Source organism: Acanthochromis polyacanthus, chromosome 2, assembly GCF_021347895.1.
Source record: "Acanthochromis polyacanthus isolate Apoly-LR-REF ecotype Palm Island chromosome 2, KAUST_Apoly_ChrSc, whole genome shotgun sequence".
Classification (NCBI taxonomy): Eukaryota; Metazoa; Chordata; class Actinopteri; family Pomacentridae; genus Acanthochromis; species Acanthochromis polyacanthus.
The window spans coordinates 17961382-17978547 of NC_067114.1; the positions used below are offsets into that span (position 1 = coordinate 17961382).

The following is a 17166-nucleotide window of genomic DNA, read 5'->3' on the forward strand; positions in this document are numbered from 1 at the left end:
TTTTGTGATGATGATGTTGACATTGCATCATTGGTGTGCCAATTTATCTGGAAAATATTGAATCAGGGCATCTCTCATCACTGAGGTTAGTTTAGTCTCAATTTCCAGAGATGTTACACTGGAACTTACTGATTTTATTCTGAGATTCTGCTATCAATTCAAAGTAGTTCATATTATGTTCAGTACGTTTTCTGTGCCTACCTTTATTAAAAAGACTACACTTAAGTTTTTCTCTGTCAGGAGACTAAGCACATTGGTGTTGTATGTAGTTTAAAGAACATAGACTTGAATGCTCTGATTCTATGGGATTTTAATATTATGAGCCTCAACATTTTTGCTTCATCTATCCTCCTCTTTTCCATCATCTTTTCGTATGGGCATCAATAAGGAGAGAGACACACACCCACGATTAGTGTGGTTTAACAAAAAGTGATTTCTGTTATTACACTAAAAACTAAACAACACAAACTAAGCAGAGAAAATCAGCCTAAATCAATCTTTACTTCTGAACACGGCATTTTAAACACAGGCAATGTTCTCGTTATTTCCAAATGTGGGCCTCTTGCATGTTTTATGGCCTCTTTAAGGCGATGTCTATGAGCAGAATGCTGAATAATTGACGAGACGCGAAGCTGGATCAAACGGCAAGTCTGCCTCTGTTTGTGCCTCTCTGTAAGCACAGACTTTCCTCTCCGTGCGTGCTGCTGTGTGCGTCCATGGTTGTTTATGCGTGTGGTCGACGGGAATGTGTTTTTAATCTTCGTGCACACGCGTGCATATAACAGAAAGAAACAGACAGATTTGGTTGGACTTTTTCCTGTAGTTAGTGTGATGATCGCTTATTACTGCAGACTGAAATGTGCTGTCTGTAGTCTCCATAAACTGTTTTTCAGATGACGCTTATTTTCTACCTGAGGAATTTGTTTCTATTTTTCTTTCTTCAGTTGTCACACATCCAAAAGGCCATCACATAGTCACAAAGAGCGGAATCTGTCTTCAATGACATTTTAGGAATTTAACATCACTTAGCTGCTCTTTTTTTGCTGATAATATACTCCAGCTGTATACTAAATCTTTAATTTTCCTCAAAGTACACAGAAGTTGACAGTGAATGGGGAAAAAAGTACAATGCTTAAATTGTTGTGAATCATCTTGTTTGAAGGCACACTGATGGTGGCTGATTCATCTTTTTTGACTTGAATTGAAATCTTATATGTGGTTCATTTAATTTAACACAATTGTGTTAAACAACAGAAAATATTCAGCTAAGTCAAAAGGAATATACAGGATGTAAATATAGAAGAGTTGCTCATCTGAATTGAAATAAAATGGGGAAAATTTGGTTTAAAAGCTACTTAAACAGGAAACTGAAATGCTTGATTCTGCACAGAGAAGAGCAGTGTTTTCCCTATACATGTTAAAATGACCTGAGAATTATTATTTTCACCTCATGTGGGAACAAGCAGCTGGACAACATAGACTAGCCTTCAATTTAAGAACATGGCTTTACTTGCATCTGTGTACATGTGCTCAATTTACATACATTCAATATTAATTTATATACAGTGTGCATTTTGGGAATCACTTTAGTTTTCTGACTTTATGAGTTAGATGAGATACTTGATCCCAGCATGATGTCAGTTTGTTCAGTACAGACTTGGAGCCAGGATGTGGTTGGCCTAGCTCTCCCTGACAGGGAGTACACAATATTTTTATTGTTTAATTGTCCCAATAATGTTTAACAATGTCTGTGCCATGCATTTACAGGTGTCTTTTGATGCCATTACCTGGTCTGAATGTCAATTTTGTCAATTATTTTTTGTTTGTGATCAAATACTTGTGAAACTAAGGACTATTGGGTGAGGCAGTAGACTGTAAATAATGATGCGCAAACTCTCTGTCATATTGGCTCCTGTGGTGTGGTGTCTGACTCATCCCAAGTGCCAGCTGATCCCAAAATGAGAGGTGAAGGTTAATGGTGCTGAGATGGACAATGCAAGTGACTCTGGGCCATGAACTCTCCTGTCACTGAAAGCTGCCACTGCCTTAATGATACATCATTTTAACCTTGCAATACAATAAAATAAAAACGAATTATTTTTTAATATAAATTCACCTACCACACAGTTGTCATAACTGGAAAAAATAGCTTTTCACTAGGGAGCCAACATTTTTATTTCTACTGTAAAGTTGTACATTTTGCTGAGTACTAGAACCTTACACTGCTGCCTGTCCACCTGTTTTGGTTGTGTAGTGAATAGAAGATGATCTGTCTCGCATCTCTGTTCAGGATGAGTACAATGTGTCACTCTCTCTTTTGCTCTCTCCTTCTCTCTTTCTTACATACATGTACAGTTTCCTTCAGTTATTATTTTACAGATTCATGATAGATTTTGTTTGACCTTCGGTGGTTTACAATGGTTACGGTTCCGTTTATCGGTGATAATATACTAGCTGTTCTGTGTTGTACAATAGTTGCTGCACTTATTACTCAAACAATCACATCCACTCACCCACACACACACACACACACACACACACACACACAGCACACCTCCTCCATCGCACGCTCACACTCAATTGAACCTGTCATCTTCTCTTTGGTCCCCTAATGGCCGTCTACTCTGAGAGAGCTATTAGAGTACAGGACATGTTATTGGAAATCAAAGAGGATTTGGAGTCCAGGGCGTCCTCCTGCAGGGGAAAGTACCCAGCAGAGGTCAACTTGTTACAAAAACACACTCGGTCAACTCTGACCGCCAGGATGGATTGCTTCTGAGTAAATCTCTGTTTCCATCATTGCCGTGGTTACACTGGCAATGTCAGAGAGACATTTGATGTACTATTGTATGGAGCTGATGGCATTCAGACACATTTTGGCTCTATAGAGGATGCAGACATGTGTGACAGTGTTAAATTATGTCATTGCTTTTGTTATTTTCTCAAGATTTAATCTACACGCTGCATTATGGTGTTAACAAAAGGGAAGGAAACCTCTTCTTTTTGTGCATTCTCAATACTTGTCATTTTCAGGAAATGTGCCGGATGTCCAGAATTTGTAATTCATCTGATTTCTCAGATAACCAACAAAGGAAGTCTGTTCAGGTGTGCTTCTTTCTAGTAGTTATTAGTCGGAAATTATTAGAAAAACAAACATAATCTCAGAGAGCAAACATTGTTGGAATACCTGATCACGCTCACCGTCAGTCTAAACATCTAGGGAATACCTCAAACAAGTCTGGTAATTTTGAAGCGCATGCTGGTCTGTAAGTGGATACATCACTTTGAATATGAATAAGAAGTGGGACTTGAGAGTATTCAGAGCAAATGGAGGCACGGTGCTTTACAGGCTTTTTCCTAATGATAAAAGAATTTGATTGACAGGCAGCTGCTTTAACAGGATCTAGGGCCTTGTCAACGCTGTATGAAACCCAGGGTTGAATTGCCCCCTTTGAAGCAATTTGTGTAAACCAGATAAGACAGTGTGCTTGAGATTTGCTTTTGTTTTGTGTTTCCTTATCAACAATTTTTAAATGAAGTAAAATTTATTCATGACGAATTTAGCTGAGGTGACATCAGGTAAACGCTAAACGGCAGCAGATAACGTGGCACAAATAAAGCTGCTGTTTTTACAAAAAAAAATCGTTCACTTTCCAGCAGCTGTCTATTTTTGTTGCCTGAGGTTATGCTTGAAACAGTATCCAAGGATCCAGGTAGCTTAAGAGGGAGGTGAATGCTGCAACTGTGACCCTGTAGATTTCAGTCTAGTGTGGGACTTTTCATTTTGTGCAGTCGGGTTTTTTTTAATTTTTCTCCTGTGCCTTTCAGGGTTTTCCAAATGCAGCTATACTGTAGAATAAAGCACAAATGCTCAAAAATAAAATGTGGCCCAAGTACTCTAAATGTCTGTGCAGCTGACCAAAAGCAATTTTATGTATAGTTTTACAGAGCTGGGAGTCTTAGGTGTAAACATGATCTATATTTAAAAAAAAATATCTGTCACTTTAACTCACTTTGCAAATCTGACTCCTGTAGAATTACAAACGGCACAACAACTGGCGTTAAATCCACATTTCCATTTATTAATTATTTAAAAGGATTAAAAAAAAACAAACATTTGTTTGTTCGATATATCCCCTTAATATTCCAGAACAACATTTTTTAAATAAGAATTTAATCCAGAGTAGTCATACTCTTCTGCTCAAGGATGCACAGATATCAGAGATAAATATTCTGGTGTGATATTGTTGATGTGGAGAAGGTGTGTGTTACTTTTTTATCACATAGTAGTTGCTTTAGAGAAAACTACATGATATGGTGCGTTTTTCACATTAATTTGTCCAAGCTAAGGGCCACTTAGGACTTAAAATGTCTTTGTGTCAGCACCAGTGTGTGGTGTCTAAGCAGAAAACAATGCCAGACCCCCAGAGCAGCCTGAAATTTGGAAGCGTAGATGTACATTAAAAGCTGTGGCTTACAAAAGCAGCGCAGTGCAATTGATCTAAGCTGTGTGCAAAGGCAGGACTTTGGGGAAATCAGAAGCTTCATTAAAGTTTCATATTGTATTTCTGTACACTTGCAGTTTCATCTTGTGTCTCCATTTACTTATGGGTCCAAACTGGGGAAAGTTAGACTCGCTCTGGGAGTTTGCATTACAAAAGCTTTTGAAACACAGTTGTCACGTGAATAAAGGTTTTCAAAGTATTTTCATTGTTTGTTTAATGACCTCAGCAAAGGGATTTAAAACAAAACAGCCAATGCGTTTTGTTGTTGTTGTGTTTGTGAAGTATTTGCTTAACATTTGTTTAAGAAATGTCACTGTACAAGTGCACCATGTTGTGTTGATAATGGTAGTATGAGTTATTCAATTCCAAAAATGTACTGCTGATGTCACAATCATCCCGGTTGTGTGTGAAGACACACCTCCGAGTGACTCCATAGTGTCCATTTACAATCATGGGATGTTCCTTTGAATCTACCTGTCTGTATCTGCTTCTCTCTGTGTCAGACTGTCACTTTACACTTTCTTCTCATTCAGAGTGTCACAAATAAACAGAATGACAGCAGATAGTCGCACTCACTATCTGGCACACACACACACACACACACACACACACACACACACACACACACACACACACACACACACACACACACACACACACACACACACACACACACACACACATACACATATACACTACCACTACCGTGGCATTAGTCAGCTAGGTGTCCCACTGCGCTGCTAATGACTTGTGAAAATCATACAGAATTCCTGTGCCAGTCCTGGAACAAATACATATTTGCATGTGCATTCACATATTCACAAAATTCAGGTATACAAAGGTGCTTGCGCTTTTGCCAAATCTCTTTCACAGACACATGCACACATGGCAGAACGAGGAGGCAGATTTCTCTAATAGCTGTCCAACTTTGAAGGCCTGTTTCTGGCAGAAGCTTTTAAAGAAACTGGTAGTATCTCACTGTCAGTTTCTTGCCCTGCCTTTTGTCTCAATTTATGGGTTTTTTGCTTCATAAATGTCAGTGTCCGCAAGGAGATGAAAGCGATGGACACAATTGAGCACTTCACAGACCACAGAAAAACACATTAAATAACAGATACACAAAAGTAGGTACTGCATTAAAGTAAGCAACATAGCCTGGTCAGAAAGTGTATGATGTTAAAATGCTATATGGTACGGTTTAAATTACTTTTTTTTTTTTTTTTTTTTAAAGAGAGTTATGTGTAAAAACAGTTGAGTGAAATTGTGACAAAATTAAACAAGTGTATATTTGTTGCACATTTGTACGCCCACCATCCTCCTCAGCCGTCTATAGTGACTTGCATAGTTCATTTATTTTGCAGTTTATATGTTCAGCATAATCCAGGCATTGATTACAATTGTTTCCACAGCTCATAACTCAGAAAACAATTACACATGGCACAACCTAATTTTGTTTTGCTTCAAAGGCAATTCTGAAGGTCATTGCAGAGCCTGATCTGTCTTGAAATGCCATGTTCAGCATTACATAATTTTCTTTCTCATGCATCACTCAAGTAGAATGCCTAAATGCATGGAAGGCACAGAAACATTCTTAGATTGTGAAGATGATTTGATAAAACAGCTTGCAAGTGTTGACATGTGGTTTTGCTTTTCTGCTTATCCTGACTTACCCTCATTTCCCGTGACATTCAGGCACACGTATTGTGTGCGGCTTTAAAGCATGCAAGGTATGATTTAGTAAACCCTCCCATGACCCTGCGGCTCACCTTCCATTTGAAAAAGAAGTTGTCTCATGCAACGTCCGTTTTTCGTAGTCACCGCCATGGACTTAAGCTGCTTCTGTGTCTCTACTGTATGTGCCAGTCTGTCCTAGACCTTTAACTTTCAAACCACAAAAGCGCTCTGACGCTATGCTGAGGCTACACACACTTTGATGCAGTTCCAGCTGTGAGTGCTTGTGCATGCATGTGCACGTGGCCTTCTGTGCGAGACACGGCCCTCATGTGACAGCTGTGCCCTTTTCAATGGAGCACTCAAAAATCAAGTGCACATTGTTTCTCTCAAAAAGTCTCCAGTTGAAAATACAATAAATTCAAATCGCTCCCTCCTTTTTCCATCACATGGGCCCTGCTACGCTCGCATGTGATGGGAAACGTCTCACCTCTTTTCCACTGCCTGCTTCGTGCCTTCTTAGGAAACATCCAGAAGGTGATGGTTTGACACAATAGAAGGGAAGTAGGGGACAGAAGCAGCGCTAACAGAAAGAAAAAAAAAAAAAAAGAAGGGAGCTGGTAGGAGGGACGGAAAATGAAAAGGGAGGAACCCATGGCGGTGGTAGAAATTGTTTCCATGATGTTTGATGTCCGCAACGGTCCAATTAGGCTGCAAAGAATTGTGATTACATGCGCACGCACACACACACACACACACACACACACACACACACACACACACACACACACACACACACACACACACACACACACACACACAGAACTCTGCCCTGTGAAAGATGGAGAAAAAGAGCGAGGAGGAGAGGATAGAAAGGAAGGGATAGTGATGTGGAGTGAAAGTGGCAGTGAGTTTTGGAGGGATGGCAGAAACCAAGGGAGAGCAGCCGCCATGCTCGTGACAGCAGCTGAAATCCCATCCACTGGAGGAAAAGGGAGGCGACACTCCCATGAAGGAAATGTGCAGGGAAAATGAGGCAAGTGGGGGGGAAAGAGATAAAAATGACAGAAAAAATAAAAATATAAGTGCAACGTGTGCAAGAGTCACAGCAAAGGAGGAAAGATGGCAAAACACACAGATTGTTTGGACATTTGTTCTCGTTAGAAGCTCTGATGAACAGGCGACTGTTTGGACAGTTTTGGTCAATGTGGGTGGGCAATTCAATCAACAAACTACACTTGTTTGCCCTTATTTACAGCCGTGGCCTAGTTACCAAATCCCAAACCTGCCACGCTTGATATTGCCAAAGACTTGCACAGAAAAGATGACAACATCATCACACAAATGAAAAGCCATTTTAACCCTCACATACTCTGAGGAATTTGTGCTTTTATAAAACTATCTTGTGGTATTTTGTATGCGGTGCAAAAGGAACATAACGAACAAGCATTTGGGATATAATGAAGATTTTTCTCTTCCCCGTGCAGCAATATCAGTGTTTTTTGCTCTTTCTCCATGTGTTGCAGACCTTGACACACCAGTTCTGACGGTGCACCAGACCATCAGCGATGTGCGCGGCAGCTACTACCAGGAGAAGACGGTGTTCCTGCGCTGCACCGTCAACTCCAACCCTCCCGCGCGATTCATCTGGAAACGAGGGAATGTGCTCATCGAACAGAGCAAGGACAATGGAGTGGACATCTACGAGCCTCTTTACACTCAGGTACACATGAACACAAGCGCCACACAGACACACTGCCAGGTGTGCAGTCACTCCCTGCTGCCCGCTCTTCCCCTTTAATAAGTGCCTCACAAAATCTCTCCCTGTTGAATTGTATCCTCCTCTTAACTCAAATTTTATCCTTGTCTTGGGAAACATTTTGAACTCTCTTGCTTTTATTGACTTTTTCTTCCCTACTATTACTGCCTAATATTCACAGTTTACATCGATAGTGTCAAAGCACTCCAGAGTCATAGGAACTGAACTGGCCTTTCTCTAAATCCTGCCATAGACTGTAGATAAATCTTCCACAAAAACTGAATCTTAAACTTGCAGAATGAAAACCAAGCACCCTGTTTCTGTTCAAAAGATTATTTCACCTAAAACAAACCCAAAGTACAGATTCTAAATGTCAAATTAACTGATTATTCACTTTGAATGTAAATCCTTCTACCTGCCAAACCCATAAGACTACTTATGCAAAGGCTTAAGAGAGTCAAGTCATTTTTTTGCTTACCTTTCTAAAACCATATACGTCAGGGCATAACTGTAAGGGATAGATTGCAATGTAGCTTTTCTGCTCTGATGCAGTCATTATCATGTTCAGTTCATCAAAGGCCAAGAAATACATTATTTTCGAGGTTACAGGTTGTGTTACAATAAGCCCTGTTCATGTTTTACCACAGTGTGTAATCTTGTCCTGGATTTTACATCGGAGCTAGCGGCACTATTTTGTTCTTTATTGAATATGTGGAACGTTTATCCTCCTCGCAACCCCAGCTGAACTTTTGTGAGATAATGTGACATTCGCCAAACATATTCACCCACATCTTCAAAGCCCTTTATCTTATATTACTAAAAGTAAGGCATACTATTTGCAAATACACATGTAAATCTCAGCATCAATCTCATCTCAGCCTTGGTTGTCCTTGGTTACCCAAGCATGCATCTTGCATTTTTTCCTTCTCCTGCTTTTGCTGCTTTAAACTGAGAATTTTTGAATAATTTCTCTATTCTCATTCTCAAATTCACCAAACTTATGGAGCTAAATAATAGCATGATTAGCTGCAGCTGATACAATCTACCAGACAATTGCAGTTTCAACTGAAAAATATCTATAAATTGCTAAGACTTTGTGCCATCTGCAGAGGTTCCAGGAATAGTAGTTTTGCATTGTATCATTCTGTACAGCAACTGAGTCTGGTCTGGCGTCACCTCAGTATCATTCTGTTTTAGAGGAATAAAAGCATGTGCTTGTATTTCTTTAAGCCAGTCACAATCATCTTGGGCAGTACTGAGGCCAGGTTGCTGTGATGTTCCTGCAGCATAGTGACGGGGGAAATGTTTTGGTGGAGCATTTGCACGCAGGGAGGGAAGCACTGTCATTGAAATGAGTAATTCACTGGAATTACCAAGCAGACCTGGAGGTTGTTGTTTCCCATTGCGAAGGGATTTGGAAAGCAGTACAAGGAAATAGTGGAAATGTAGGAAAGAGCTGCATGATGCATATTGGAAATGACAGTCCTGTACCCAAAGTCTACATTTGGTGTGCCTGAATACCGATATAGCAATAGTAAGGTCAGAATGGAGTTCAGTTGTAATGCTGTTGTAATGACTGAAATTTTCAATTCAGACTATGAGCTGCTAAAACACATTGTATACTGAAATTCTATTCAAGCATAGAAAGTTGTATGTACAGATAAATGCATATTTGATAATGTATGTATTTATTGTTAACACATGGATAATTACATATTTGATTTCTAGATTATTTATTGTTGCAACATGGCATTGTTCTGTTCTCTCTGTCAGCAGAAATGCAGTGAGACCAGCTTATAAGAGGACATAAACATAAACTATCTACTCAGTCAGTCAGTTATTTGTTCAGTTAGACACCAGTAATCAGTACGGTATGTTAAAAAAAAAAATCCAAATAAACAGTCCTGGGCCTGATCCTCAGGCTGAGCGCACAGTGGTTGCGTTAGCACAAGTGTTCCCGTTTTCTCCACTTATCAAAGCTTCAGTCAGCCACAAAGCAGAGCCCCTGGAGTTCAATTAACCAGTCAGCAGAGCGCTTCCCTGGGCTGCCTAAGTCACTGTTAGTCCAACGCCTACTGTACCAGATACAAAGTCTTGATCTGAAAAATCTTCAGTCATGTTGAAAGAGATGAGTGACTGCTTTTGAGTCTCCAAGAGAGAATGTCTGTCTACATAAGAAGCACAGAGACAGCTGTTGATATAGGCATGGTTTTACAGGGAGAACAGTACCGTATTCAGTTTTATTTCTGCATTGACAGTAAGATCAGGTTCATTTTCCTGACAGTCTCATGCAAAAGATATTTGAAATGTATCATTCCTATATGTTCATATGTGGATCTGAAATGCTTCAGTTGATAATCAGGGCATGCCACACACAAACACGCTACGTGTTTCTGTGTGTGCCTGCACGTGTGTGTTCATCTCAGTGTGTATTTGACCCTGTTTATCACACTGCAGCTCATCAAAAATTGAAATGACTTTTACACAAGATTACAACCCAGTTTAGAAAAGACTCAAATAAAAACTTTGAGCTTCCCCACTGATGTAATGTTATGTGTGAGGGAAATGTAGTCAGATTTTTAGTTAGATAAATGTTGGTTTGTGTCTGTTATACTAATATCACAAACGATTTTCAGGTAAAAATGACTTACAAAGCAGTATGTTGTGTGTGTTGTTTGTCCCACACAGGGTGAGACCAAGGTGCTGAAGCTGAAAAACTTAAGACCCAAGGACTTTGCTGATTATACCTGCCAGGTGTCTGTGCGCAATGTGTGCAACATCGAAGATAAGTCCATCACCTTCAGGCTCACAAATGCCACAAGTAAGCTTTTCGAGTGCTTTTTTTCTTCTTCTTCAAATCACTCCAAAGACAAACGAGTGAATGAAACCCTGCATGTACAGACAAGTCCTTGCCTTCACAAAGATTTTTTTTTTTGCTTTGCCATCAATGTCTGGCTTTGACTCTTGCACTCTTTTTCCTATTCTTTGATTCTCACATCTCATCTGACTTTTCGCTGCACACTTGTTGTGTCTCAGCTCAGGAATCTCTTGCTCTCTGTCTCTTTCTTTCATTGTTAAGATGCCTCCTGTCTTTACTTGTGCAAGAGGCATTCTCCTTTCATCCTCTCGTTTTCTCACTTCCTTTAATATCACTCTTTCTGCCTCCCTCTCTGTCCGTAGGTTTTTCTTCTCCCTCTGGCTTTTGACTCTCCACTAAAATTTGCTCTCGCTCTCTCTGTCTTCTCGCCTGCCTCCCAGCATGCCATATTGTCGATCTGTCTTGTTTTTCTGTTGCTGAGAGCTCATCTCAGGGCCGTCAGCTGTAATTCAGTTGTCACGCTCCCTGTTATCTCCAATTCACTCTGCACCGCTCTGTCCATCTCCACGCCACCGCCCGGCAACTCTGTTACTTACGACAACATTGTTGCCGTTGACAACCCTGTCAGGTTTGTTACGGTCAGACTGATACACCACAAGGGAAAGGCCACTGCTTGTGCAGCATTTTTAAAATAATTTTTATATTGTGTTTATTTTATCCTCTTCTCTCTTTTCTAAATGCCAGACATCCTGAATTTATATTGGGAGATCTTGCTAGACAATTAAGTGCTTTATAGTGTTTTAAAGAAGTGTTTTTGAAATTTCTCGCTAGTTATGTTTAATTCCTTTCGGAAATTTAAGTGTATTTAGTGAACAAGGAGACCCTTGTCAAATTTAATAGAACATGCTTCTTGTAAATCAGAGTACAGCGTTTGTTGTCTGCATGCTCAAGAGCTATTTGAAGATAAGAGGACTGTTCAAGGCTTCTTGTCTTAATCCTGTCTTTCTCATCTTTGGATATTAAGTATCCACTGCAAATGTGGAAAAAGAGAAGTTCTAATGATTGCTTTTACTAAAAGGAGGCTGTTGGCTAGAAATACAGGCCTGCATGCAAAACATACTGTTTAAGGCCCCATCCACAAGAAGACAAACCGAGGACAAACCGAAGTTTCTTGCCGAATCTGCGTATCATCCACACGAAGACGACGTTTTGGGGGTCTGTAAACGATCATTTTTGAAACCAGGTTCCAGAGTGGAAAGATTTTGAAATGCCGTATACGCAGCTCCGTGTTTACTGGCTCTCCGCTACTTTTCAGACACGCTTGCGTCATAGTTTTGTATCTTCATTGACATGCATGCGCAGTTTCATAACTTCATTGACACGCATGCGCCACACACGGCAACGACAACAACAATGGCGGCGTACAGTGTAGCAAATGTGCTGATGAAGCTCGTGACCCTACTATCCCTGTTGCAGCAAAATCTCCTTCTCAATCACCACCGAGTTGCCCACTCATGCTTCCCGGCTTGGTTTCTGTTTACAACTTTTGCCGCAAGTGCGCATGCCCACTGTTTTTTCTTCTGTTTGCGCGTGTTTCCGTCATATCGTTACAGAGGTCTGGCATGTATTTTATAGCGTTTCCATGCGTATCGAGTGCATTCATGTAGACCCACACATTTTCTGAGACGCCTTCGTCTTTATGGCGATCGTTTTTGAAACTGTTAAGCGTTTTGTCTTCGTGTGGATGGGGCCTAAATCTTCAAACTTGTTGTGAAAATTAGAGCTTAATACTCCCTTAAAGCAGCAGGTCAACATTTTGGGTAATAATTTCTGCCCTTTTGCCCAGTTAGATGAAAATCGAGTATTCAGCAAAGCACAAACAGTATGGTTTTATAAATATTTATTTCATGCAAATATTTTAAAAATGAATTGTCTTATCGATGCAAACTAGTGTTCCTCCTCACTGTGAGCTCAGTGGGTGCTGACTGTACACACTGAAAGAAATGTAACCACTATTTTGTTTGATTACTTTGGTACCAGAGTTATGATAACTTTTCTTATCTTTTCCTGTTAAACTGCCAATATGAGAAGTGAAAGATTTTTTTGACAGAGCAGAGAAGATTACTTTGCGTTAGTTTTATTGAAGTGGAAGCTGGTTTACCTACATGCTGCGCTCAGCCAGAATGTTTGTCACATTGTTGTAGGTATTACACTAAATATCATACGCTATACATGTTCATTGTTGGACTTATAAAAAAGAATATCATGTAAGTCTTAAAAAATATCAGAATAGTTTATTTTAAAAACTGACAGTCTATAATCCTAAAATGAAATGTGTAATGATAACAAAACATGATTTTCATCCCTGTTTTCACTTTAAATATAAACACGAACAGTTATAATACTAGGGCTGGACCCGAATATCCCGAATATCCGAATATTCGTTCGCTACGGCACTATCCGGATATAAATTTGGTATCCAAATATTCGCCCCCGCCCGATCCTTCATTGTGGCCGGACATTTCCTTCACCGACATTTATTTGTACTTGATTGACACCCCTGGGCAGTTCACCCACCCAAAAATACATAATTATGAAATAAAAATAATATATCTTCTGTTAATCTTCAACAAGATGTCAAAGAAACGTTAAGAAGTTGCTGTATTTTTTGTCTGTAGTATGGCTTCTATGTAACAGTAACAGACCCACAGCTGATCGAAAATAGGACAATTCTAAAAAACGATTGCTAGACACATACAGAAACAAATATGGTTACAAATATGAGGCTGCTGGCTTAAGGAGATGTTATTGAATATGCTTCATTCGACTTTAGTATACTTTCATCGCCTAAAAAGCGATCGGTAACACATGACAACACTGAACCAAACCGAAAGTATAGAGATCGCTTCACGCGAAGGAACGCTTCGTACAACTAACAACTACACATGATATTACCATTGTGGTAAATACATGTGCAATTTCATTCATGAAAAGCGATAACTTTACGTATTTGTTTCAAACCCTATATCGTTCTCATAGTAAGCCGTTATGTTACTGCCGGTTCTTGCCAACCAGCAGCGGTCTTGTACCACGTGACCATAAGAAATGACGACACGCTGGCTTTTCCCATATAGCTTTTTTTTTTTTAAATTAGAGGCTTTGAACTGAAGGAGAAGTTATCAATTGGGCAATAAGGTGTCTTTGAGATAAGAGATAAACTTTCCCAGGAGTCCTCTAAAGTGAGCTGAAGGTAGGAAAGATAAAAATATAAAAAAAGTGTTAAATTCAGGAGAAGAAGCCAAGCTTGGCGTCTCTGTGAACAACTCAGCACGAAGAACAAACGGCTGCAGACAGAAAGAGGAGGAAATAAAAACCTGAGTATGAATCAGACAGAAAATGGGAGATGAGGTGGACACGGCTTTGCTGAAATGCTCCGGAAAACAGAGTGACGCTAATGAATCAGCCCCAGGTGAATGTACTGTAGCTCATAGACATGCTATTAATTAAAGCCGACAACACATTGGACCAAAGAAGATAAATGGCAGATTATGATGAAAGAGAAATGCTCTCAATAGAAAGTCACCGAGAAGGAACCAATGCATTAGGCATAACATATCGTTAATTTCACACAGTTTTCTGTTAAACAGTCATGCAATTTGCCAGTGTTGAAATCAACAGGTAGGGAGGGAAAACAAACAGGTCTCAGAGGTCCTGCTGTGTGTGATAGGTGTTCTTCACTCTCTTTGCCTCAGCCTTCCTCTCCTTCCCTCTTGGGTTCCTGTGGCTGAGATCAATTGTAGCCCCACAGCGCAGTCAACACACACACACACACACACACACACACACAGAAACCACAACAATGAGCGTCTGCCTGTTGCTGGCATCAGGAGTCAGAGACTTGCCAAAACAGCCAATCTGTCTGGACCTCACAGCCTCACAGAGTGATGGAAAACACACATCTCAGAGTGTTTCTGTGTGTGCGAGTACGAAAGAAAGCACAGAAAATGTGAAGACAGGGAAAAAGAAGCAAGGAAGTGTGATTATGTGTTCGAGTTCTCCTGTCTCCACTTTTAACGCCGCTCTACAGACCACAGGTAACTAACAGGATGAAGAGTAGAGAGTAGAGGCAACCCCATTTTCAGGAAAAATACTATGATTTTCATTGATTACACAGATTCCTGAAATAATCCTCAAGTTACTAGCTGCATTACTGCATTTACAGTACAGTAAACTCACCCTTAAAAGAGTTTAGGTATTAGGAAAATAAATATTGAACCACAAACACACTATTTGCACAGTAACAGTCTGTGATTGAGGCAGTAGGCTCCAGCCTTCCTTTCTCTGCGATGGAAATTTGACCAAAATTGCAGTTTAGTTGTATCAGAATGTAATTTTTTGAAGACTGAGCTGAAAAAAAACTAAAGCTAATTCTAAAAAAAAGATTTGTCTGCTTCATCTGAAAAGTTTTACTCTAACATGTGTTATGCATTCAGTTGGGTATTTGTGAATCTTAGTATATTTCAGTCACAACAGTGTCAAAGACAACATCAAGAGACAAAGTGGGAATAAAAGCAATATAGTGTTACATTTTAAATAATAATAATAAAATGTTACAAATAACAAACAGCCCTTTTCAGACAAGTGAGAACATAATGTTATCTGTGAAAATTTTATCTCAACTCTCAGCTCTCCAAAATAACACTGAAAGAACCAGAGTGACAGACGGGAAAATGTGGAAGAGAATGACTATTATAAAAGAGACAGAACACAAAAAATACACGGGGGGCAAAGAGTGGGGGAGAAATAAATAGATGGACAAAGAGACAGATATAGAGAGATTGTAAAATTTGACAACAAACGCTAAGTTACTTTGTTTTTTTTTAATCCTCTATAATATTTTTCTAATGAGCAAATTTTGATATTCCCCGCTGAGCTTCTTGTTTGTCCTTGTGCGTCAGTCACTGGTTAAATTAGATTCATCCAACTAGGTCACGCCATCACCGCTGATTCACCGCACTGGGACAAGGAGATTGATTGATTTTTATATCATAATCCCAGCTTGGGATTTGAGTATGGGGCTTCTGCCCTCCAGTAACCGTCGTCAGCGACCAAATCCTCTTCCCCCTGCCTCTCATAAAACGGAACACGGGAGCAATGCTTTGGAGCTTGTCATGTTATTTAAAGTGGGGGAGGCGGGAACAGGGACAGGATGTGTGAGTGATGGAATAAGACAGTGGATTGAATTAGATTGGCTTCTACTGTTGCTTGTTTAAAAGGGCTTGGAAAGTGTGCATGTGGAAATAAATATGAATAAAAAGTCACAAATCGGAGGCAGTGCCATGGCTTATAAACTTCTGCTGTTTATTACAAGGCTCTCAAAGTCCGTTTTTTCATATTTTCACATCGTAATTTGATGCTTAGTTTTTTTCGAGCAGAGAGACAAATGACAGAGCAATGTGTTTTATCATTCAAAGCTAATAACTTGGACCATAAAGGAAAATATTACTCTTATCCAAAATATTTCCTGGTAGAAGGCTCCAGAAGAAGTCTAGGTTTTTGTTATACAATCATAAAAAAATCACAGCAGGGAAATAATACAAAAAGCATGGAAAGAAAAAGCAGAAATGCAAAGCTTGACTAACATAAGTACTTAAGTTTTTGTTAAATTATTTACAGTTCATATATATCTGAGACTTTCTGGGGGTTTCTATGTGCTGTTCCTGTGATTAACTTGAAAAACTCTTTATTATGCAGCTCCAAGTGTCCTTACAAGCGACTCTGAAATGTTGAGGGTTTTCATCCTTTTCTACACTGAATAAAATCAAATGGAATCAACGCAAAATCTAAAAAATGAGGCAATGCTACAAAATAAAACCAAAAATGCGTTGGATGAATGTGGAAACAAGCGCACACAGGATTTAAAGCTGTTGTTTCTTCCGTGTTTCCCTCGTGCGGACTGAGTTAGCCAGTAAATCTGAAATATGATGGAGTTGATTCAGTGTTTTATTGATTACGGTACTGTAAATCTTACTGCCGTGTACTTTGACAGTTGTACAAGTGCATAATATATATGATTAGATCAATAGGTAGCAAGTCCCACTGCATATGAATATCTCCTTGAAATGGTAAAGATCAATGGGCAATCTGCAATAATCCTTAGTACAGTAAAACCTGTGGTAGGACATTGTACTGCATCTGTACAGTCAGATTTATGTAAGGCTATAATCCCTGCCTGAGAGGGGTTATGTGAAAGAGAGAGAGAATCAGAAAAAAAAAATGAGAGAGGCAAAGCATGCAGTTGAACACCGGGGATTGATTTGAAGCTGTAACTTGTCCCTCTCTTACAATACTTACAGCTTGTGTCTGTTTCTTATGTGCTTATTTCCGTGCAAATGTGTACATTGAACTCATCA

General features: G+C 39.6%; 1 protein-coding gene across 4 annotated transcripts in view; it reads left to right on the forward strand.

Moving 5' to 3' along the window:
- The window catches only part of LOC110961457 (MAM domain-containing glycosylphosphatidylinositol anchor protein 1), a 193996-nt gene that overhangs the window by 110193 nt on the left and 66637 nt on the right, over positions 1–17166 (forward strand). For all 4 annotated transcript variants that reach the window (XM_022209079.2, XM_022209087.2, XM_051938119.1 and 1 more), the window contains 2 exons: positions 7703–7899; positions 10624–10756. In XM_022209079.2, the coding sequence (XP_022064771.1) occupies positions 7703–7899; positions 10624–10756 (330 nt within the window). The remainder of the gene's footprint in view (positions 1–7702; positions 7900–10623; positions 10757–17166) is intronic.